The sequence below is a fragment of the Micropterus dolomieu genome, linkage group LG21 (genome assembly GCF_021292245.1).
Source record: "Micropterus dolomieu isolate WLL.071019.BEF.003 ecotype Adirondacks linkage group LG21, ASM2129224v1, whole genome shotgun sequence".
Lineage (NCBI taxonomy): Eukaryota > Metazoa > Chordata > Actinopteri > Centrarchiformes > Centrarchidae > Micropterus > Micropterus dolomieu.
This window is the reverse complement of record NC_060170.1, coordinates 13,441,152-13,463,907: the sequence shown is the minus strand read 5'-3', so window position 1 is coordinate 13,463,907 and position 22,756 is coordinate 13,441,152. Positions and strand designations below refer to the sequence as shown.

The 22,756-nt window shown below is 40.5% G+C and overlaps 2 protein-coding genes across 5 annotated transcripts; one reads left to right on the top strand and one right to left on the bottom strand.

Annotated features, from left to right (window-relative positions):
- Positions 1-204: 204 nt before the first annotated feature.
- Positions 205-6,834, bottom strand: coq2 (coenzyme Q2 4-hydroxybenzoate polyprenyltransferase). Of its 2 annotated transcripts, none has more exons than XM_046034368.1 (8): positions 6,378-6,834; positions 5,709-6,075; positions 5,006-5,172; positions 4,526-4,647; positions 3,941-4,026; positions 3,714-3,847; positions 777-965; positions 205-532 (listed from the first exon to the last, which is right to left on the bottom strand). In XM_046034368.1, the coding sequence occupies exons 2-8, from the start codon at positions 6,034-6,036 to the stop codon at positions 377-379; spliced, it is 1,182 nt and encodes a 393-aa protein (XP_045890324.1). In that variant the 5' UTR covers positions 6,037-6,075; positions 6,378-6,834; the 3' UTR covers positions 205-376. The 2 variants fall into 2 exon arrangements, with proteins under 2 accessions (XP_045890324.1, XP_045890325.1); XM_046034369.1 differs by having other exon boundaries at positions 6,446-6,834.
- Positions 6,512-22,655, top strand: LOC123959966 (zinc finger protein 462-like). 3 transcript variants are annotated; one of them, XM_046034366.1, is made up of 11 exons: positions 6,512-6,662; positions 9,227-9,292; positions 9,398-14,463; positions 14,576-14,865; positions 15,127-15,245; positions 16,104-16,238; positions 16,366-16,609; positions 17,646-17,788; positions 17,874-18,097; positions 20,233-21,430; positions 21,864-22,655. In XM_046034366.1, exons 2-11 carry the CDS (start codon positions 9,283-9,285, stop codon positions 22,004-22,006), a joined length of 7,572 nt encoding a protein of 2,523 aa, XP_045890322.1. In that variant the 5' UTR covers positions 6,512-6,662; positions 9,227-9,282; the 3' UTR covers positions 22,007-22,655. The 3 variants fall into 3 exon arrangements, with proteins under 3 accessions (XP_045890322.1, XP_045890323.1, XP_045890321.1); XM_046034367.1 differs by lacking the exon at positions 6,512-6,662 and adding an exon at positions 8,765-8,870; XM_046034365.1 differs by lacking the exon at positions 6,512-6,662 and adding an exon at positions 8,776-8,874.
- The last annotated feature ends 101 nt before the right edge of the window (positions 22,656-22,756 follow it).

Here is a 22,756-nt window from a genome sequence, read left to right as displayed (position 1 = left end):
CCCATTATGGTGGCCGTTGTTTGTGGGATTGTTCTGCTGCCTAGTGGTCAAAACTGCATAATGCTGATTTGTGGTCTATTTAGCAACAATTTCCCCTATTATGCATGTTTATTTAAAGTAAATGTTGCTGAATGAATAATGCATGAATCAGGAGGTATTTAATTTCCAGATGAAAGTGAATTTTTCAATCCATAAATGTAAATGTTTTATGACAAAAGAAATCAATAACTTTATTGTATGGGTTAAAATAAATCATACAGCTTATAGTGCATCATTGTGTTTTCTCGTAGAACTTTGCTGAGGGTGAAATTCCCAAAAGATGTTGTAGAGTTTGATGTACTGCAAGTGTAATAAAATATTGTACAGATTATCGCACTTATCTGAATGCTTCCTCATTTTGCAGCAAAGTCTCTTCTCTTTCTTTCCACAAATTGCCAGCAACAATGCCTAAAAACAACAACAGTCCGAGGTTTCTGTTTGAGACAAATTTCTTCCAGCAGTCCTCCGGTTTGTTAGTGTCCAAGGTGTAAATCTAAAAGAGAGGAGAGTAAATATCACATTTTATCGGAAACCCCATTGAGACTGATGCTGTTTGGTTAGGATAATGACTAAGAGGACATGTTACTGGTGGTATTAAATTACACATATACATTACTAATTCACTCAGTTGAACATTATCTCACTAAGGAATTAAACTCTGTACTTTATGTACTGTAATAATTAACCCGTTGGCGGCAGAGCATTCAGACTACACTAAATTACACCATGTTCCTCACCTGATGTGTTAGGTGAATGGCCACTGTGGACAGTACAGCATAGTATGGGAGAGTCTGTTCAGCATTGACCCCAGCTGCCACCAGTCCAGTCATCATGGCCACCGTGAAGCCACTTAGCCAAGGTTTGGTTTGCTCCTGGAACCTCAGTGCAGTAGATTTGACTCCTACCTTGATGTCGTCTTCCTTATCCTTGTTATCAAAGAAAGAACAGAGGGAGCCATGTCTCAGTCACTATTATTCTAATCAGTACTTTGTGAGCATGGCCTACCAACTAATCAGGTCTATACTTCAGTGAATGGAAACATCGTACTTATCTAAAGTTCACTGGCAGCAAGATGCGCCCCTTTTCCACAGACAACCACCACAAACCTCTGCAGGAGATTGCAGTGCTGGAAACCAAAATTCACCGGTTAGAAGTGAACATGGATGTTACATTTATTCATTTAGCTGACGCTTTTATCCAAAGCGACTACTCCATCACCACTCATGTTAACGGACTATGTGGGAATATCACGTCTCTACCATTGACTCAAAACAGTGGACTAACACATGGTTACTTAGCACCAACAAGACTCCCCAAAAGTAAATCCATGTTAGCGGACAGGACACGGGCTAAACTAAAAAATAAAGTAGACGTCAAATGCATTTTTCTGAGCCCTGCATGCGGCCGGTGTATGGGAGGGACCGCCATACCACGTCTCTTACTGTGGCCAGCCTAAGGCACACCTGTGCAATACCCATGCTGTCTGATCAGCATCTTGATATGCCACACCTGAGAGGTGGATGGATTATCTCGGCAAAGGAGAAGTGCTCACTAACACAGATTTTGACACATTTGTGAACAATATTTGAGAGAAATAGGTCTTTTGTGTACATAGAGAAAGTCTTTGAGTTCAGCTCATGATGGCGGCAAAAACAAAAGTGTTGCGTTTATAATTTTGATCAGTGTATGTATGTATGAATTTCATTCTCATATTTCAAAAACCATTCATCTGATCGAATTCTCACTTGGTATGTGTATTGCTGAAGACCCAAGAGAGTGCACTCAACCGATTCTGCAAATGTATCAAATTCAGTGTCCATTCCTCGTCAGCCACAGCCTGTCCCTAAAAATTGGTGTAGATAATGCTACCACACTAAAACTAACTTTGTTAATTTTTTTTATTCTTTGGCAGAAAATTTTTTTTTTAATCAATGATTTTGTTGAACAGAAACCAAAATAACAGCTGCTCCTATCGAGTCAACCCCTCCCAACTTCAGTTCTATGAGTGAAACTAGAGTGCAAGAGGATAGAGTTTTTGATGACTTTACTGAACTCTCTCTAATCTTATTGACTGTGTAGTTATTGTCAGTGATTTTAACATTCATGTTGACAACCCCCAAGACAAAGTCACCAAAGAATTGTGTTCTTGATAACTGACTCAGCATGCGACAGAGACCACACACAACAAGGGGCACAATTATCTGATTATCTGAACATTTGTAAGGTCGTGCTGACCATTCCTGTGTTTTCTTTGGCATTAATTATCTGGGTGGAATGGTGGTCCTGTGGACAGCACTATGGCCTCACAACAAGAAGGCCTTGGGTTCAAACCCCGGTTGCTGTGTGGAAACCCCTTTCTGTGTGGAGTAGGCATGTTCTCCCTGTGTCTGCATGTTAGGTTCTCCACTCAGTGCTATTAACCAGACACTGGTAAAGATCTGGAGTTGGCTGCTCCCTTGAGGGATGGGTTAAATGCAGAGAATGAATTTTGCAATGTGTATGTGACAGTAAAGTATCTTTTATTCTTCTTCTACTATCTCCGTGCAGACACATGTTTAAACAGAGGTAATCACATAAAGGTATCACTAAAAACACCAGTGAACTATTTATTCAGGCTTTCTCTTCCACACTCGCCCTCTCTTGAGTCACTGAGTTTGTAGATAATTTCAGTTCTAAAATTACGAATGTTATTGATGTCATTGCACCCACTAAGGTGAAGGTGGTTTCTGGTAAGAAAAATTATCCATGGAGAAATGCCCAGCTAGTAAGAATTTAAACAAGACAGTGTCAAACAGCTAAACGCAGGTGGCAAAAAATAAATCAGTACAAGTTCATAATGACAGAGACTTTGCATTTATAATTAGAACTGAGACATGCAAGGTGGTCCTTCTTCTCACACAAGCTTTATATGCCACTGTCGACGGGGTAACAAACCCTCCTGTGTCGGTAGCCTCTGAACTTCTATACGCCAGGGCCTGCAATAAATTTGCTTTCTTCACTGACAAACTTAGACAAGCAGTCAGTGCCTCCATATCAGGTACAGGATATGTGTTATCTCTGTTGCCGATTAAAACCAATAATATTATAATATAAATACCATGACACAATTTCATCAGATCAACATTTCATTTTTATCCCATTTTAAAAACCTGAAGGAAGTTATATAACATCTGAAATCCTCATCCTGCATGCTTTATATTCTGCCAACAGGCTTTTTCAAAAATGTTTCTAACTGCATAGCCTCAGGTCTACAAACCGTCAACATGTCTCTTTTCTCAGGTTACTTCCTATAGACCCTAAAAAACTGCACTCATCACACCACTCCCAAAAAAGAACAATCTAGACAAGTCACTAATGACCAATTACAGGCCCCTATCAAACCACACGACTTTAAGTAAAATCATTGAAAAGGCTGTTTCTCAACAGCTGAACAACTTCTTCTTCCAGTCAGGATTTCAACCACACCACAGCACTAAGACTTCAAGACTCCAAGTCTTGTTAAGATCTTCAGTGACATCGGCATAAGCACAGACAGTAACAGAATTCTTCAGTCTTCTCTCACCTCTAAGCGCTCATCTGTTGCATATTCAAATCCAGATATTTTAGTTTATCATAATAAAATTGATTGTAAATGTTTAAAATAACCAGAGATCTGTGGAGCCCCCCTACATTACCTGATGTGCATATATTGTGTCATATATCAGCGTCCACATCACTCCTGAGAAATACAGCGGGAGGCAGACGGACCAATCACATGAGCCCTTGACAGCGGACCAGCCGAGCAGCGCTCCCCAGTTGAAAGTGAGGCCTGGACAGAAGTAACAGAAGGAGAATGAGACCAACTTCATTTTTGCTGATGGGAAGAATTAAGTTCAGATGGATAATCTTATACAGTACATACCCAACACAAATTGTGGCCAGTAAGTGATCCTCTTCATCAGAGGGTATGTGATGACAAGAGATAATGAAGCAGCACCCAAAGCTATGCTGTGAAGAGCATATGAAAACGGTGGCAAGCTGTTAAATATATAAATAACTTTGTTTTTTTTCCCCAATAAGTGACAGTGAATACTTGTTTTGTGCAAAAAAAAAATATTCAAGTTTAATCTGAAGCTAATATTCATCAATCTTCATCAATCTGAGCAACACAAAGAAAGAGAGTCTCTATATAACATTTTAGTACATGGGATCTCTTCATGGCCAATATGAACAGGTGAAATTATTACATCAAGCAAAACTTCTATCAATGCACATTTGAAATTGTTTAAGACAGACTTGAAAAAGAGTGAACCTATCCTAAAAGCATCATTATTGCACTGATTTATTGCCATGGGAGGCCTCATGGGGTATTTTATGTGGCAAAACTATGTTTTAACTATCGGACTACACAAGAAATGAAGTCCGAAGTGTTTTTTGTCTGATGTACACACTTGGTCATTTGTTCCCTCGTCTCTGTTTAAACTGATTACTATACAGATCTGGGTACCTGTAATAGTTGAGACACAAGAGAACACCAAGTGCCAGAGAGAGCTGCCCTCCTAGAAAGACCAGTGCCTGCATCTGAGAAATCTCTCCTGACGCAATGGGTCGAGTGGCCGTCCTGGACACCTGCACAAAAACATCATCACTTTCAGAAATCAGATTCGGAATGAATGCTTCTTGCTGTAAAATAGTAGTAAGGAGGGTGTTATTGACTGTTACTATATTTATAGTCAAAATGCATGATTAGAAAATACTTCCACATGACATTGTTACATGCAGCAGAAAATGAGACTGCTCAGGGAATATCGAGCAAATTAAAACTGGAGCTGACAGGACAAAACATAAAATAAGAGCTAAGCTGTTTGGGAGTTCTCAAAATCAGGTCAACGAAAATCACTTGCATGAGAAAAGCCACCTACTACGCTCAGCTTATGTGTATATGGCTATATATATATATATATATATGTGTGTGTGTTTCATATACCTTTTTGTCAAAGTCTTTATCCCACATGTCATTGATAGTGCAGCCCGCTCCTCTCATCAGCAGAGCCCCTGTACCAAACAGGGTGAGCATGCCCAGATGTGGGAGACATCCGGGGTCGGAAGCCAAAGCAATGCTCCATGTACACGGGAGGTACAGCAACCATGTCCCTACGATATACAGACGCACCATAACTCAACTGAACTAAAAAAGAGATTAGCCTTTTGGTTTAACTCCAAGCTGCAGACGTAGAGAGGTATATCTAACGTTACATTCAGTTAACTTGATTAGCACTGCGTTGAACAGAAAATCACACTTAAATCTTAAATTATAAAAGTGGGAATGTTATTAATATGGTCTTTTGAAGCTGATTAAAATATTCTTTATAGCAAATACCACCTTCAATATGCACATCTGGAAAAGGCCTTTATAAAATCAAGTAAATCTTATTAAGACTGCCTATCTCAAGGTCACTGAGTGTTTTTAATAGACTATTATATTTATACAAAGTTCATTATTACACAATTACTATAATTAAGATTTAACAATATACCTAACATCGGCACTAATGGTAACGCTGAACCAATACTGCTTTTTAAAATTAACATTAACTAATAATAAAACCAACATTTATATGTTCCATTCAAAGTAAATAAACTCTAAATAAGACAACTGAATAAGCATACACAGAAAGATCAAACTGTACCAATAGGTTTGTCCAGCCTCATCAATCGGAGGTATGGCTGAACAGGCGCTGGTGCTGAATTCACAATTGTAGCAGCCGATAAACTGAACGATCTCCTCCCATAGTGCTGCACAGCTTCACGGAGTCTGAGGGATGGGCGGATTGCACTCTGGCTGTAAAACACTCTTCTCAACACACTGGGATCTGAGTGGAGACCGTCTCTAGCCCTCCCTCCTTCCACGTGAAGGGAGCAGTTTGACAGGGAGTAAAGACAGGGGTAACAAGGTCCATGGTGAATCCTTCTCAGGGCGTTCAGAGTAAACCGGCTGGTCAGCTTGGCTGGGAGCATGGTGTTTCTCTGAGGTCAGACTGACATTATCTTCTTTTCCTTAGAAAACGTCACACACACACACACACACACACACAATGGTTTGTCAGTGGCTTTCTCACACTGATCTGCTGCAACAGGCATTCCTTTTGTGCTGGAGTGAATCAGCTGCACAAACACTGAGATGTCCATGTGTCAGAGAGCTGTTTATGTGCGTGGAGCTACAACATTATCTGGTTTTATAAACTGTTGCTGGTAAAAGTAAGTTAGCCTAAAAGTAGATAAAGTCATACTGAAAACGGAAATATATAATCATTATCTTTGACAGAATACCGTGTGGTGTAGCGGTGAAAAAAACTTACCTTGTGAGTTACAGCCATAGGTTACAGACAAACACAAAATTTAGATTTTAAAGGAGACTAGCCCCTACCCGCTCACTGCTGTTGTGCTTCCTGTTATGGTACGCCCGACATATCGCTCCGGAGGAAATAATGCCAGTCCTCGGACCCAATGACAACCATGGCAGGGGACGGTCAACATCCAGGATCAAACATCAGCAAATTTCTCTTTTCTCTTTTCGATTTCTGTGATCATCAGAAAGGAAACAACCAGGACTAATTCGGCCACATACCGCTGAGTTATAAACAGTAAGGACAAAATCAAAGTTATATGTTTAGCCTTTATTCGTTTTAATTTATATGTTTGTAATTGAAATTAATAGAGGTCTTCTTTCTGCTCGGAAGAAAGCAACGCTGAAGTCGTTTAAGTTTAAAATGGACACAATCCGCTCTGCTCTGCTCTGCCTTTCTTTGATGGACGTGCGTAAAGCACGTCAGTCTGTGTCTGGAGCGGTCTGTGGACGTTCATTAGTGGAATCATGAAAATAACCTGGTCTGACTGTTGGATAAGAGTTAAAAAAAAACAAAAAACAATAACAATTTTATGTTCTGTCCAGGTGTTCAGGTACACTTTTATACAGTCTTTGGGTATAGCGCAACAACGTGACTGTCATTATGAATGGCGGTATAAATATGGTAATATTAAATATATGAACATACAACACAACAATATATTTTGTCGTTATATACGATAGAAAAAATATTTGAGACTCTACTTTCAAAATAAAAGCAGGGACAGTGGCGTTTTTTTAACCACCAAATGAAGACAAACTACAGTACCTGCGTTTACATTAAATGGCACATTCAGTTTGTTGGGAAATTATGTCGTTTTTAAGCTATTATGGCATTGTACCTTTGAAAGTTAATTTGAAAGTTACTTAGTTAGCTATAGTGTCTGTGTAACATTTATGAATCCTACTTATACATCTTTTGCACTCTGATCACTGCACTATTTGTCAATATGTCTATATTGTTTTGTTCATAGTGTGTATATTAGTGTTGTCTATTCTGTAGTTTGTGTCTGATTTTATTTTATTATTATTTTATTATTGTGTTATTGTATTATTGTATTATTGTATAAGTAAGCACATCGTGAGCAATGTACAATCCTGAGTCAAATTCCTCGTATGTGTACACATACCCTGCAATAAAAACTGACTCTGATTCTGAAAAATTCTGAATGAAGCCCATTGTCACCATAAGCAGAAAGCTGCCCTCTGAAATCTAATGAGCCGTGTATGGGGTGGTCAGTTTAACTCTGATCTGATCGGACTCCAGGTGGGATTCAAAAAACCAATGGTTCAAACAAAAGTAATGATAATAAAATCATTATTGGCTGTGGCTATCTGAATGACAATATTTTCTGACTAGACTACATATGAGCTACTGAAACTGGCTCAAGGGGACTTATTCACCAAATCTCATTTACAAATTTATTAATTCACTTTTTTTAAATTATTCAGCTGCCAATGCACAGTACCGTCAAGTAATTTTAATTAATATAGTCCAATATCTGCAGCGTAAGACTCTCTGTCCTACTGTGCTGTGGTTGGTCTCTATTTCGAGGCACTATGGGGTTTTAGCAGAATCAGAAAGCCCTAAGGGCAAACATCCACCGTGTGTTATTATGACGCCTGCAAGAATATGAAACATTATTAGATATACCACAAATTAATACGACTTAATATAAAATATTTGGAAAAAAAGGGGGTTGTGTTACTTTAAACTAGCAAATTAATATTATAGCCAGTAACTAAGTACTTCCGGTCAAATTTGTGTAACTGATTTCACAATTAAGGCACGAGTTTTTTGTCGAATATGTATGAACTGATACTTAGCATGATGCTAAGGATAATAACGTCCTTTTTTTGTATTTGTCATTTATTTTCATATTATTTATGTACTTGTGTTTTTGTGTATTTTTCTTCATGTACTTGGGATCAGTTTGATCTTTCTGTATTCTATTCATATAGTAAAACAAGACACGTCATGATTTGTTGTTATTAATTTGTAATAGCAAATATAACGTTAAATGTTAATGCAATATAAATATATCGTGTTTTATTGTAAAACTGTGAAATTTCCACTTTCTTATTTTGATTTTACTACGTTAGACCCCAAAGGAGCTGTGGTTGAATAGTCAGAAATAACGTCACACAGTGGCCCTTTGGCCTAATAAACAGACCATACAACTGTAAAGACAAGTCTCCCCTGGTGCACTGGGAGAAATCGAGTGAGTCTTTCATGCACAGCTTCATGGGCTCCTGTAATCAGTTTGATTTTGAAGGTTACGTGAAGTTCGGGCGGAAGTGAAAATGTGTTGTTGGAGCGGAAGAAAAAGCCACAGCGAGTTGTACTCGCGGGAAAAATGGCGGAAATGTTCGCTCTCTTCCCATTATCAACATCAGCGATTCAAAATATTGTCTCATAAGCTTCCTCCTGGTTTTATCTGCATGCGTGAGTACGTACTGTGTGCGCACTGAGTACTTTAGTGAGTTGTATTTGTTTGACACTGGTTGTGTTTTTGAAACAGTCCGTGTCAGTAAAGGAGCTAGACTCGTTTTTTTTACGCCTCCTTCCTGTTAAGATTAACGGAATTAAATAGGGAGGTCCTAAGCCGTTTCTACTGCCATTGTTGCAATGATTTTCCTATACTGCTTGAGAAGAGCGTTGCTTCTGTTGTTGTCAGTGTTTCCTTTTTTAAGTCCCAAGTAGAAACCCTCAGTTTTGCACTTAACTTTAATAGTGGAAACAAAGCAGTAACCAAAACATGGCGCTGAGCTTTGCAATAATGTATGTTTTTCATCCCCTAGGTGGTTCACAGCGGTGTCTTCATATGTAAGGCTCTGGGTTTAGAGAGGAGTACAAGATGCAAAAAGGTACGTGTTACAGTAAATGTTTTAACAGTGCTAAGCGTTGATTGAATGCAGCGCATCACATTAAGTTGAGTATTCAACATGATCTGTAATTTGCCCCCCCCCCAGATTCAATGCACTTTTCCACCTCTGGCCAAAAGACACACAATCAAGCTGTCACTCAAGAAACCCAGATCAACTCTTTCCATTGTACTCAGTGTACGCTCATCTTCAAATCCAAGATCTACCTTTTTGAACACCTCAACAAGGTGCATGGCATTGATGTAGATGTAGCTCTCAGAGATGCCGGTCTAAAATCGTCTAGGACTGTCAAAGCCAACACGGACAGCTATGGTAACAGCACAGGAAATCCTTTTGAATGCCAGAATTGTGCTTTTAAAGCTTGTAGTCGGGAGCTTTTAAACAAACATGAGAAACAGTGTCCGAACAACTCCAATATTAATCTAATAATTTCTGAAAACCCGGAGACTGTCATTTCGACAAACAAGCATGAGGAAGCTGCAGGGGCAGAGGAGATTATGTCTACCTCAAAAACTAAGTGCACAGTTAACTCGTCAAAGGATCTGAAAACGTACAAGAGACCACTGCAAACCATCACGAAGTACTTTGCACCATCATCTGGATCAAATGGGAAATCTCCAGTGAAGGTAGTCGATGGCTCAATGCTTCTGGATAGCACGGAAGGAACCCTGATTTTGCAGGAATCTCCCTCCATCTCGACCCCAAACAGTGGTGTGTTTAAAGTCACTGCAAAGCCAACGATTGACATTGCCAAAAGTGTTTCAGACAATTTTTTGCTAAATGAACGTCTTTTAATTTGCGAACTGAAACCACAGAAGCCTAAGGAACAAGACAAAGAAACAGTTCCTAATGACACAGGAAAGAGGACTAGTAAAGAAAGCGTAAAAGGTCCTCCTGCTAAAAAAGCTAAGTCAGACAAAGAAGGGACAAATCTCAAAAGTAAACAACAATCATCAAACAACCCAGAGTTTTCATTTGAAGTTAGTGAAGATGAAGAAGAAAAGAGGATTAAACTTGTTAATGGAGACGGAGAAAGCCCCAACGTTTATTTTTGTAAGCACTGTGACTACGGTAATGTTGGCATCGGACATGTGTCTACCCATTATCAGACCGACCACCCTTACATAACACATAACACTGTCTACATTCAGGATCCCAAGGATCAGAGCGCTACCTTTCGTTGCTTGGAGTGTCCAGTTGAGTTTCAAAGTGTAGCTGGTCTCAAGAGTCACTACACGGAAAATCATCCAGAGGCCCCAGATGTATTTACGATGCAATCGCATGAATTCCGTCTGGTTTTCAAATGTTTTGTGTGTTCATTTACCACCAACTCATTGAAGGCGTTGAAAGAACATTGCAAGGAAAAGCACCCAACACATACAGTGGAAAATTCCTTGATGTACTGCAGATATTCGGCGACTAGATGCCAAGAGGGATCATCTCGGTTGAATACATGTGAAAAAGCACCCAGTCCCGAAAGACCAGGAGGGATTTCTCCCGACGGTGCCCGTACACCAAGCAAGGAAATTAAAAATGCTACCTCACCCCAACATCCCACCTCCAAAGGAGCAGACGTGGCCTTGTATCATTGCAACAAGTGCAAGTTTAGTCATAAGTCAGTTGTTGTCATGCATGTCCACTACCAAAAAAGCCACCCGAATGAAGCAGTCACAATAGACAAAATCAAACAGTCAGCTCGTGTCATGTCACAGACAACATCACAGGTGACGGCTGGTAAGTCTCCGAACTCCGTGGCAGAAAAATCTACACCTCCAAAGCACATCCCGGAGTCTCCGATGAAAACTAGAAACAAGGTTGAGCTGTCACAGCAAAAGAAGATTTCATTGTTTATGATAAATCCTAAGCACACAGCAGAAGCTTCTAAGATTCATTCAGAGTCTTCCGAAACAGAGAGAGTGGACTCAGCCAGAAGTAAAAGGAGGAAGTCGCCTCCCAAACCTGATAGGGAAATGTCTAACGGAATGGACAGTTTACCCAGCAGTTCACCAAATAAATTATTTTACTGCCAGTGTTGCAGTTATTTAAGCACCAACATCAGAAGCGTTGTAAGTCATCATAATGTCAAACATGCTGATAGTGAACTAACAGGAATTGAAGATGTCTTACGGTATAGCGCCGAGGTGAAGGAAAAGAAACTTCCCAGCGACAAAGAGGCCTCAGCAACTCCTACACCCTCTGAGTCTAAAAGTCGTAAACAAATTGAGGTATGTAGTGAAAACAAACTTCAGCATGGAGAGGATGATGCTGCAGGTGCTTCGGTGACGAACTTGAATGCTTATCAGTGTGCAGAAAACTTGTTTTACTGCCAAACGTGCAACTTTGGAACTCTATCTGTAAAAGGAATATTGAACCATCAACGCAAAGTTCACCAAAACGTTCATTACAGCAAAGAACGTATTGTTGAATATACAACTTTAATTCGTGGGGAAATTGAAAAATCTAAGTCTCAAGCAAAGGAGTTGCCCTTTTCTACTCATCTACCTCTTCCTCTTGTGAATAGGGATGATGAAGATGTGTTTTTCTGCCACTTTTGCAACTATAGACAAGGCACCGTGGACCAGGTACTGCGGCATTACTCCAAAAGGCATCGTGGGTTTGTGGTTAAGGGCAAACAAGTTCGTCTGTATACTGACATGGTTCTCAAACAGACACGGAAATCACACCTGAAAACAACTGCAAACCAAGAAGTCAGCTGTGCATCCACTGAGGAAAAAGGAAATAAAAAGACAAAAACCAAGAAGCTAGGCAAAGTAACATCATCACCCTCAACTAGAGAATCGCCCTCAACCAAAACACAGAGGGCCCTTCAGTGCTATAAATGCCCGTACAGCACTCAATATGTGTATCTTTTGAAGAGGCATATATGGAAAATCCACAAAATAAAGCGCTCTGTCACAGCTGTTTTAAAAGTGTGTTATAAACAAGGAACTTTACAGCCGGGATATCACTGTGACTCATGTGTTTTCTCTCACAAAAAAGCAGAGGCCGTCTATAAGCACTACCAGGAGCATCACCCAGGACGTAGCCCGAGCCTCGAGTATGTAACTTCTTTGTTATATGTTGGTCCCAAAACATTGCCCCTTAAAAGGAAGAAACCCCAAATTAGGCACGCTGATGGTGATGGCACTGATGGCAGCGTGTCGTCTCAAAGAAGTGGAAAAAGTGAAACCAAGACATATTCGTGCAGAGCCTGTTCATTTAAAGGTAGTTCTATGGCAAGCATCATCCACCACTACCATGCTGTTCATCCTTGGTCTGTGAAAGAAGATGGCTCGGTCCTGGATGTCATCAACAGAAAGAAGCCAAGTGCAAACAGGCAGGTGGAAGACCACAATGAAATGTCTGCATCATTCAACACCTATCAAGTGCCTGTTGAAGAAAACAGACGTGGTTCGTCTCATGAAGCAACAGCATTTACCAAAATGTTCAAGTGCCCTCACTGCCCTGAAAAGTTTTATACCCAGCGCGGTGTCAAAGTTCACTGTGGAATAAAACACCCTGAAGCTGTGATGGAACATGTAGATGAACCGCAAGAACAGCAAAGCACCAGCAAAACACGTGTGCATGTCTTTAAGTGTCCACATTGTGCCTACGTGAATACCATATATCAAGGAGTTCTCACTCACTGCCAGATGAGGCATCCTGCCCTCGCAGCCAGGGCAGACAGTCTTCACGTGGATGATGCACATGTGGACGACATGAAGGTGAGAAAAGGTCCTGGTTCGAGATTTAGTGGGTACATGTGTAAAACCTGCCCGCAAATCTGCGCAACGCTGGAGAAGCTGAAAAAGCACAGCGAGGACCACCATGAGACGGTGGCAAACACGCTCAAGCAAGCTCCTAAACCATCAGCTGTGAGTAAAATAAAACAATCCAAGACCCACAGCAATTGGGGATCAGTATCGAAAGCTTCCTTTTTAAGTAAGAAGGTGTATGCGGTGGTTAGGTGCCAGCAGTGCTCTTACACTTGCAGCGCAAAAATTGCACTCGATCGACACTTGCGTGTTCACCACAAGAATGCACCTGTTTTAAAAGTTCAGGATTGTGTGCACAAGTGCTTCCTGTGTTCCAGTTCCTATTTCAGGAAGGATAGTCTTAGAAGCCACTACACTAGGAAACATGGAAAAGAAGCTTTCCTGAAATACTTTGTACCAGCATACAAGAAGGTCCGCGAGAAGCCAGTGCCAGAGTCTACTCACAGCCCTTTAACCAGCATGACGACAGAGAAAAACAAAATATTAGTCTACAAGTGCCCACGTTGTCCCTATGTGAATGCTAGCCTTCACGGCATTCTCACTCACTGCCAGATGAGGCATCCGGCATTCATAGCCAGGGCAGATAAACTTAAAAGAGATGAAATACTTCTTACCAACATGGTCGGGTGTACGATGGGAAAAGGTTCCAATGAAAGAGGGTTTGTGTGTAACAAATGTCCGGAAATCCATCGGTCATTAAAGAAACTGAAAATCCACCTGGAGAAGGACCACAAAAAGGCCGAGAAAAGAGCTGAAACTGAAAAAGAAGCTGATCACGGCTCTCAGGTGTCAGTGTTGGAGGCTTTCACTTTAAAAAACCAAACCTCAGCGAGTGCTGCAGAAATTGGCCTCAGTCACCAGCTGGGCGCTCCTGAAACGTGTCAACCAAACACACCATTAGTGAAGTACCAGCAATCAGTGTACAAGTGCCACATTTGTACTTATAAGGGAGTGCGTCGAAGATATCTGCTTTGTCACTACAAAAAAACTCACAAATTTGATGCGTTTACTACATTCAAGCTGCTAGAGAGGTATAACAAACGGAAACACAACAAGACCAGCAACCCGCCTGAAGCTGATTCTGAGGAAAGTGCGCCCGTCAAATGTAAGATGTGTCCAAACTTAATGTTTGACTCATCTCAACTCCTCATTGCCCACTATAGTACTTTCCATATCTCAGAAAGCATGTTGGACTTTATCGTGTTATCACAAGGATCAAAGAGGAGCACGGGGCTTTACAAGTGTGCCCTCTGCAACAAACAAATGAATGGAACTAGAAAGCTGTGTTATCATCTGGATGGCCACAGAGAGCGGGAGATGAGGAAGGAACAGGCATCGCTTGGCATTACGACAACACCAGAGGCCCAGTCCATGGAAGTAAGTTGATTCTGCCAATATGGTCACTCACTCCCATGATCCTTTGCTACATGCTTTGAGCTACGCTTGTAAGTTTAAAATGTTTTTTTCTGTTGCTGTGTTTAATTTTCAGGTCTGTATGCAAGACGAATTGCCGACGTTGGAAACTGTGGAGGAACTGGCCCGGTGGAATGTAACGCCAGCAGAGACCTTCACTCTGCCAGCAAGTCCTCTGCCGTCGCCTTCAAAACCCTGTGATCTAGAGCAACCAGAGCAGGAATCAAGAGAAGACAAAAACACTTGCAAACGGTGTGGGCGGAAGTTTATGTCGCTGAAAGGTTTGCGTTCACACGAGCGCAGCCATGCAGCTGTGGCGGCCATCAAGAAACTGGACAGTCTACCTACCTCAGCATTAAAGCACAAGTAAGAAGAAACTTTGGGTATTTGGACGCTGGGAAATTAGGACCATACGTGTTAAAAATCATCATTAATGATTAATGCTAGTTCTTTACAGCGCAAGCGTTTTCGAAACAAAAGTCAGAAGTGTTCGTGTAGAATTAAACAAACAAGAAATTTAAAAAAAGTTGATGTCCAGAGCTCCCAACATATATTTGGATATTGATGAGCTAACTGTGATTACATCTCATTGAACTGTTTTTGTATTTTTTGCCATTATCTCAACAGCATTAACAAATACGTTATCTACAAATCTGGGACTACGCGGCCTTTCGTGTGTAGTATCTGCTCCTACCGGACGACTGTCATGGGGCTGTGGTCGAGTCATTTCATGAAAAACCATCAAGGTGAATAACATTCAGTGTGTTGGTAATTGTATCGTGTTACTGTGATGCATCAAGTATTCTCTTCCAACTGCTGTCATTTTTGATCGCAGAGAATATGTTGTAATTGTTATCTTGACCAAAATGTGACACATTCAAGGACGTCTTGGCATGTTGTTTGTGTTTTTACACGTTTTTAAAATATGCTCTTACACGTAACTAGTGTACATTATTATTAGGTACACCTAGCTAAAATTAACCTGGTCTGAAGACAACGGCCCTGCAAAAAACGCTACCTTCAAGAAATGTTAGAGAGGTGCTGATTTAACCTTATGGTCATTTTGGAGGCTACAGGGTTGTTGAGTTGTATTGCATAGTCCGTCTAATATATTGAACATCATATTTACATCATTGAGGGTGGGCTTAATATTAGAAACATCTGTGCTTAAACAGTCCCAACAGCACCACAGACTACATCCTCCAAAATGAGCAGACTGCTGCATCGACACCTCTCTAAAACCATTTCAGCAAACACTGTTTTATTGCTCGAATGTATTAGTTTAGTTAGGTGTATCAGGAAACTGCCAACTGCAGCTCTCTGGCATTATTTCAGTGAGCTGATTTTAGTCAGAAAGGTGTCCTTCCTCCAACATCCAGCCAAGTATTAAATAAGTGCTGTCGCAGGCGTATTGTACTTTAATAGTCACCTCTTCCTGTAACTAGTCCCACTCTGGATGTTTTTCTATGTGGTGAAAATGCCATCTTAAAAGGAAAAAGGGAGGTTGTGGGCATATTCTGTTTTTAAAAAAATGTGTAAACTCTAATGCTAATGCTAATAATCGACTGTTTTATTCTATTTACGTGCTGCTGCTGAATGCCCAGATGTGCTTGTGGATCCTGCTGAGACTGAAAACCAAGATGAGGAGAGCGCTCAGATGGACGACGACGAGCCCCCTAATTTATCTGAGGAACTGAACCATTTGCCTGATCTTGATGAAGAACCTGAAATTATTGAAAGCAAGTCATCCCTATCATGTTTTATAAATCATAATGTGTATAACTGCTTATAAAATAAGTATAGATTTTAAAAAACCTTTTGCATTAGCAGCTGTGTAGAGACTGTGATTTATGTACGAATCGACAGAATCGTCATACTTGGAGCCCCCAGATGTGCAGCGGCAGTTGAGCCACTATAACTTGATGGCACGGGCTGGTGCCCAGTCTAAAGCGAACATGCAAGAAACCAATTTACCTGAGAACAGCCTACTTCACTGCGAGGTCTGCAATTTCAACACCGGACACCTGTCAAGTATGCGACGACACTACCTAAATCGCCATGGAAAGAAGATCCTCAGATGTAAGGACTGCACCTTTTTCACATGGTTGAGGTAAGTCACAGCCACCACGAGCATTTTCCTTTATTTAAAAAAGGCTGGTTGGAATGGGAAAACTACTGTAATGCTTGCATTTCTTCTACTTATAATCACACTTTATTTAGTGTGTTGCCGAAAGTCGGTAAAATTTACATAGGATACACAACATTTACATACAATGTGCTGTTTTTACAGTTAATTAAATTAGATGTAGAAAACAGGGCACGCCCCTGAATGGATTCTTTGGGGGGGGAGACCCCACTGAAAATAGCCACTCGGTATGTTTGATTGTATCCAATAAGGATAGACAGCATACACGCGTGAGGATCATACATCATACAATGCTTCTAAAACTCTTTCTTTTGTGTTTAAATATAAAATATTTGCTCTTCAATACTTCTGATAGCGGTGTCCAAATCAATCTCTCATTCACTATTCCGCATGCTATATAAACTCAGTGGGAAACTCAGTGGAAAACATCATCATCATGTGTCAACGCTGACTACCAACTAGCAAAGCTTTTGCTATTCAAATAAGGCACAATTCATTTATTGGATTGTTAGGAAGAAGTAATATATGCAATGGATGCTTTTATACATTTCACACTCAGAAGTCAGACTCAAATAAAATGGTGAAGAGTTAATGTAGTGCAATATAGAAAATAGTGATTTGTCATTAAGCTGTCATTTGGGATATCTGTGACATCAGAATCAGAAATACTTTTTAATACACACTTGTCAAAGGTAGATAGAGTATATAAATATATTGTGGGTATGTACAATAATAATAAATACATTATTAAGGACTAGTGAATGAATAGCAGCAGAGAATATTGCAGTATTGCATTAATTATTAAACAGATAATATTGCACAAAAATAGATGATACGGTCCAATTTAAATACTAAGTATCCATGTGTCAGACACTTAGAGGGAGGAGTTATAAAGTTTTGATGGCCACAGGCAGGAATGACTTACTGTGACGCTCTGGTTATCTCCAAACATTTTGGAACTGACGTGCGTTCTTGTCACGTTTCTTCTGCCTTTTATTAGGAGGTCCCTGGAAATGCACATGGAGACGGGTCACTCTAGCTACCAGTCAGAACCTACACATCAGAAAGACCTCTGCTGCCCTTTCTGTATCTACCACACCAAGAACAAAAATAACATGATTGATCACATCATCTTGCATCGTGGTAGGTTTGATGCTCGACAGGATTCAGTCCCACCCGTTATCTGTCATGTTACGTTCAGGCTTTTTGTTTTTTTTTTGTTTTCCAGAGGAACGTGTTGTGCCAATAGAGGTGCGTCGCCCGAAGCTATCACGTTACCTTGAAGGCATCGTCTTCCGCTGTCACCAGTGTACTTTTACATGCGGCAGTGCTGAAATCCTGAGTGCGCACATGATGAGGCACGATGACATCAAACCCTACAGATGTCGGCTGTGCTACTTCGACTGCACTCGGCTGAGCGACTTGGAGGCACACCTGAGTGATAAGCATCAGGTGAGGATTTGTCGCTAACCCCTTCTACGCATCACTGGAATTTCCTTGTGCCTGAAGGAAGAAAATATTAACCACTTTTAGTGTACAGAAATTTAACAAAGCAAAGGGAACTATATTCTACGGTCGACAACATGGCCCTAAAATAATGTAGCATTATTTCAGGGTATTTCTGCGAGATTGATATTCTTGACGATATGACAGAATACTGAAAAATATTTTCAGGTTAGAACTTACAGAAGCTGGTGAGCTCCCCTTGTGCTCAACTGGGTGCTTCTGCTTGAGGTGGTGAAATAAGTTTATTGCGTTGCCCACTTTTGTTACAGTCTCTTTGCACTTCTTACATGTTCATGTGGTTTGTTGTATCTGCGCTTTTGTAACCAAACCACTTCCACACTATTGATGTTGCTTCTCTTTTTTGGAACAAACTCCTTCACTGTGGAGCCAGTGGCAATCTTACTTTTGCTTTCAGCCACGCTCATTGTTGCAGTGTGTAACTGTATGATGGCATTACGTGAACAAGTTAGAATACCGCTATTGTTACACTATGAAATTGTTAGCTTATTAAAAATTATACCGATAATATATTGTGAACGATGTATGGCAGACCCGTACTATAGACATCTTTGTTTTCAGTAGCCGATGTAAAAGTGCATTTAGAAAATAAAAGTTATTTACTGAACCCTTAGAGGGTTAAGAGAGTAGTGTAGGTATGACACCATAGCCCCTTTTCCACCAAATAGTTCCTGGATAAATGGAGCCACAGAGACCAACTTAGCAGCTAGTGCTGGGCAACGATTAAAATTTTTAATCCCGATTAATCGCATTGTTATGCGCAAAATTGAATAATGAATTCAAAAGTAGTGTATTGCGCACTTTTAATTTAAATGTACTGCTATATACACAAAAGTGCAATCACATGTGGTTTGCAAAGACTTCAAACAAATAAGGTGCTTTTTACCAGCAGTATTCCTTTTACACAGTATTATAAAACCAAAGCTATTTGCCGCTGCCAGGACATTACCTTTTTATCAAGCTTGTTAAAACAAGTTATCATCAGAGTCCAGTGTTGTAGGTTGTTTTTTTTTTCTGAACAGGTATCATCAGAAACATTTTTCTTTTTATCAGGGAGCAGCATAAACAGTCTATGTTCAGTAGCAAGTATCCCTGTTGGAGTGAGGTGAAGCGCCCGCCCGCTGCTGAAGTTGAATTGTCTTGAACTTTTTGTATGCGACGCGCAGCACAAATCATTGGAAGAGAGACTGATCCTCGCTGTTGATGAGTTTCCAGAATCTGTTTCTGTTTACTAAATAATTATCAGGACATCAACAGGAGGGAATTTGCATGGCAGAGCATGCCTGCAAAACTAGGTGAAGGCTTATCAGGTAAAGTTATGGAGTCTATAATTTTAACTTCACTTAAAAAGGCTACAGCTGTATAGTGCACACAAGCCGTCTGTCTATTCACCGGAGCAACGAGCAACTCCGCGGGGCCAAACGACTACGTTGCGGTTTTAAGAACGTTTTTAAGACCGACATCTTCCCAGTACTAATCAGCATGCTGTGTGTAGCTATCCACCTCGCTATGGCATTTGTTCGCTTGTCTTGCTTTTGTTTATCTACTTCTCCCACACTCTGCATCCTACGTAGTCTGCCGAAGCCTCCCTCCGCTGCTGGGTTTGGGTGGCTGATTTGCAGGCTGATCAACATCCCACCCCTCGTGTCCTGTGAAATTAGTCCAATTACAAATTGAAAAATGATGGCAACATTTGGGACACATTTTTCACATTGGTACTTGCCACTCATTCACATACACTGGCCCAGTCTCAATGGCCCATTCCTTGGGCCCTTACAGACCCGAACTTTGCTTGAGGGAATAACCCACAACAAACTTGCTGAAAGTGTTGTAACGTTAAAACAACACAAATTTAAAAAAAATAAAAATAAACTAAACATGCAAGGATTCAGTGAGATGACGTCCTTTTTGGTAACATCTTGTTTACCAACACTGTGTATGTGTAGTTTTCAACAGAACTGTTGAAACACAACGAACACTCTGTCCAGTTCATTTAACTACATACAGTGTTTCAGTTTCCTGCTGAGCTATATTTTTTTTAATATTGTTTTTGTTTTGTGCAGGTCTTGAGGAATCATGAGCTTGTCGGTCAGGTCAGCCTTGACCAGCTAGAGGCAAGGGTTGGAAGGATGCCTGAAGAGGACCCTTCCGATAGTGAGAATGACGATTTAAAGACAGATGAGTTAATTATGGACTGTGATGAAATTCCACGAGACACAACAGCAGAACCGGCAGTACATAACATCGAGGAAAAAATCACACCACAGATCAAGGAAGGACATCAGAAGCAAGGGCCAGACATCAAGAACGGAAATCAAGAAAGCCCTGCTAGGAGCTCTGTATTACACCTTCAGTATGAGAATGCAAAACCAAACACTGCAGTCCAAAAAATGCATGAGCAGAAACCACAGGAGCAAGCAGGGATTGACACTGCGAGAGGACAGGAGATAGAAAATATAGTAAGACAATACGTTGGAGAAGGCAACAGTGCGGAAATGCAATTGGAGAGTTGCAGTGGTCCAGAGAAAGAAAAGCAGACAAATGAGAACCAAGCTCAGCCCAAACTCGGAGATAGTGAGGACGGCAGCATAACGTTCACACAACAAAAAGAGGAAACAGATGGGAGCTCAACGATGTATGAAAAAGCACAGTCCAACATGGTTCACATTAAGGCCCATCAGCATAGAACGTTGAACATCGAGGCTAGGGTTGAAGAAAGTGTACTAGGTCACACGTTACTGCTGAATGAGGATGGCAGCAGCCGCAAAATACACAATGAGGCAGATCAGGATATAACGGTTAAGATGGATCAGAACGATGATCATGGCACTTTGGTCCACAACCGAAAAAATCAAGTCAATACAGAGGCATCTTCGGCCTCTGAAGAGACAAATCATGCGCATACAGTTGAAAGGCATTTGCTAACTCTTAAGCTAAACTGTGGACAACTTAAGGTAAGCCAAAAGGAGATAATGGGTGTCTCAATTACAAACTGCAAAAAGGAACTAGCGCATGATCCAGAGAACAGTGAGGAGGTTACAGACTCTTATTGGGACATGCCAGTACTTGAGAATGAATATCTCAAAGAAGAAATGCACCCTCTTGGTTGTTGTAAGGAGGAAGAGCAGAGTGATCATCTTGAGGAAAGGCGGGACAACGAGGACGAGATGATCACTGAAGACGACGAGAACCACTGCGTAAAGCAGGAACATGAGGAGGCCGACCAGATGAATGAAGCTGTGAATCCACATGGGCCCAAAGGTAAGATGCTGAATTTGTCCCAATGAATCTAAAGAAATTATTGTGAACATGAGTTTTTGATGCACACTGAAGGACGAGACAAGGCGGTTTGTGTGGATGCACATCAGGATACGTGACCGTTCCCCCACATCAACAATAGGACTCCAGCTAACCATTATTTTCATTATAGATTAGGCAGCAGATTACACTCTCAATTAATCGTTCAGTGTACAAAATGTAAAAACAAAGTGTAAAAAAACGACACCTTTTTGGAGCCCAATACAGAGTCTTCAACAGTCCAAACCCAAAGTTTACAATCATGTAAAACAGAAAAGCATCAAATTACCACTAATTTTGGCAGAACTGGTTTGAACATTAATGATCATAAATAGGTTGTGGGTTACAGCCCTAGTTAGTTTTGGGAAACGGTATGTTAATTTGTTTTGTTCTTCAGGTTCACTCACAGTCACAGATGGAGCTGCTGAAGTCCTGTGCCCAGCAACTGCAGAGGAGAAACTGTTTACCTGTGAGTTTTGTGGACGAAACCTCATGAACAGCTCTGAACTGGAGCGTCACGCCATGCGACACGGAATATAATGTTTTTTTCTTTGTTGTGGACACTAGCGAGGGCTTCCACTGTTGATTTCTGTATGGGAAGCTAGATTTTGTTTTCATGAACCGTCCTACACTTTCTTACTGTACTGTGTTTTTCTGAAAAACCTGATTTCCAAATAAATTTCAATGTTTTGTAGATTTTAAACCTTTTCTAATTAAATATTTTTATGGAATAGCTGTTATGCCTTGGTGAGTGTATAATGTGAGACACATTGGCATTAAGATTTAATTTACATTTGTTTAAAGACACTAATGAATAACTATGTTGCAAAGATTTGCATTTTTATTTCTGCAGATTATGTGAAGGGAGATATAAAAGGTTATTACTGTAAAACATGCAACAATTCTTACACTGTAAACAGTTGTTAAACAAACTGGCACTGAACATACCAAGACCTGGACCCACCTTGATATCACTGATTGTGGACATGCTTGTGCTGCCTTCAGCTTCTGTTGGACATGTGAATATAAGTTGTACCATGCCAGTGGAAAAAGTAAATACGTTCAGAAACAGTATTTAGGTTGATTTTCCATATAAGTATTAAAGTTCTATTTACTTTTTAACTTTTTTGTTGTATGGTACAATTTACTTTAGTAAAGGAAGTAAATAAACTGTTTTAGGTCATTGCCATACGTGTCTTTTCCTGTGTTACTGTATTTCAAACTGTGAAAATGCATGATGACAAACCATAGAGACGAACGCAACTTGTATTACAAAGTTGATGAAGTTAT

Bases quoted from the DNA above. Each gene is read 5' to 3' on its own strand.
- coq2 (XM_046034368.1), bottom strand. From the start codon at position 6,036: ATGCTCCCAGCCAAGCTGACCAGCCGGTTTACTCTGAACGCCCTGAGA. The intron at 5,173-5,708 runs GTACAGTTTGAT...TGTATATCGTAG, and splicing joins GAGGCTGGACAAACCTATTG to GGACATGGTTGCTGTACCTC. The intron at 966-3,713 runs GTAATGTAGGGG...TTTGATAACAAG, and splicing joins ACACAATATATGCACATCAG to GATAAGGAAGACGACATCAA.
- LOC123959966 (XM_046034366.1), top strand. The intron at 14,464-14,575 runs GTAAGTTGATTC...TTTAATTTTCAG, and splicing joins CAGAGGCCCAGTCCATGGAA to GTCTGTATGCAAGACGAATT. The intron at 18,098-20,232 runs GTGAGGATTTGT...TGTTTTGTGCAG, and splicing joins ACCTGAGTGATAAGCATCAG to GTCTTGAGGAATCATGAGCT.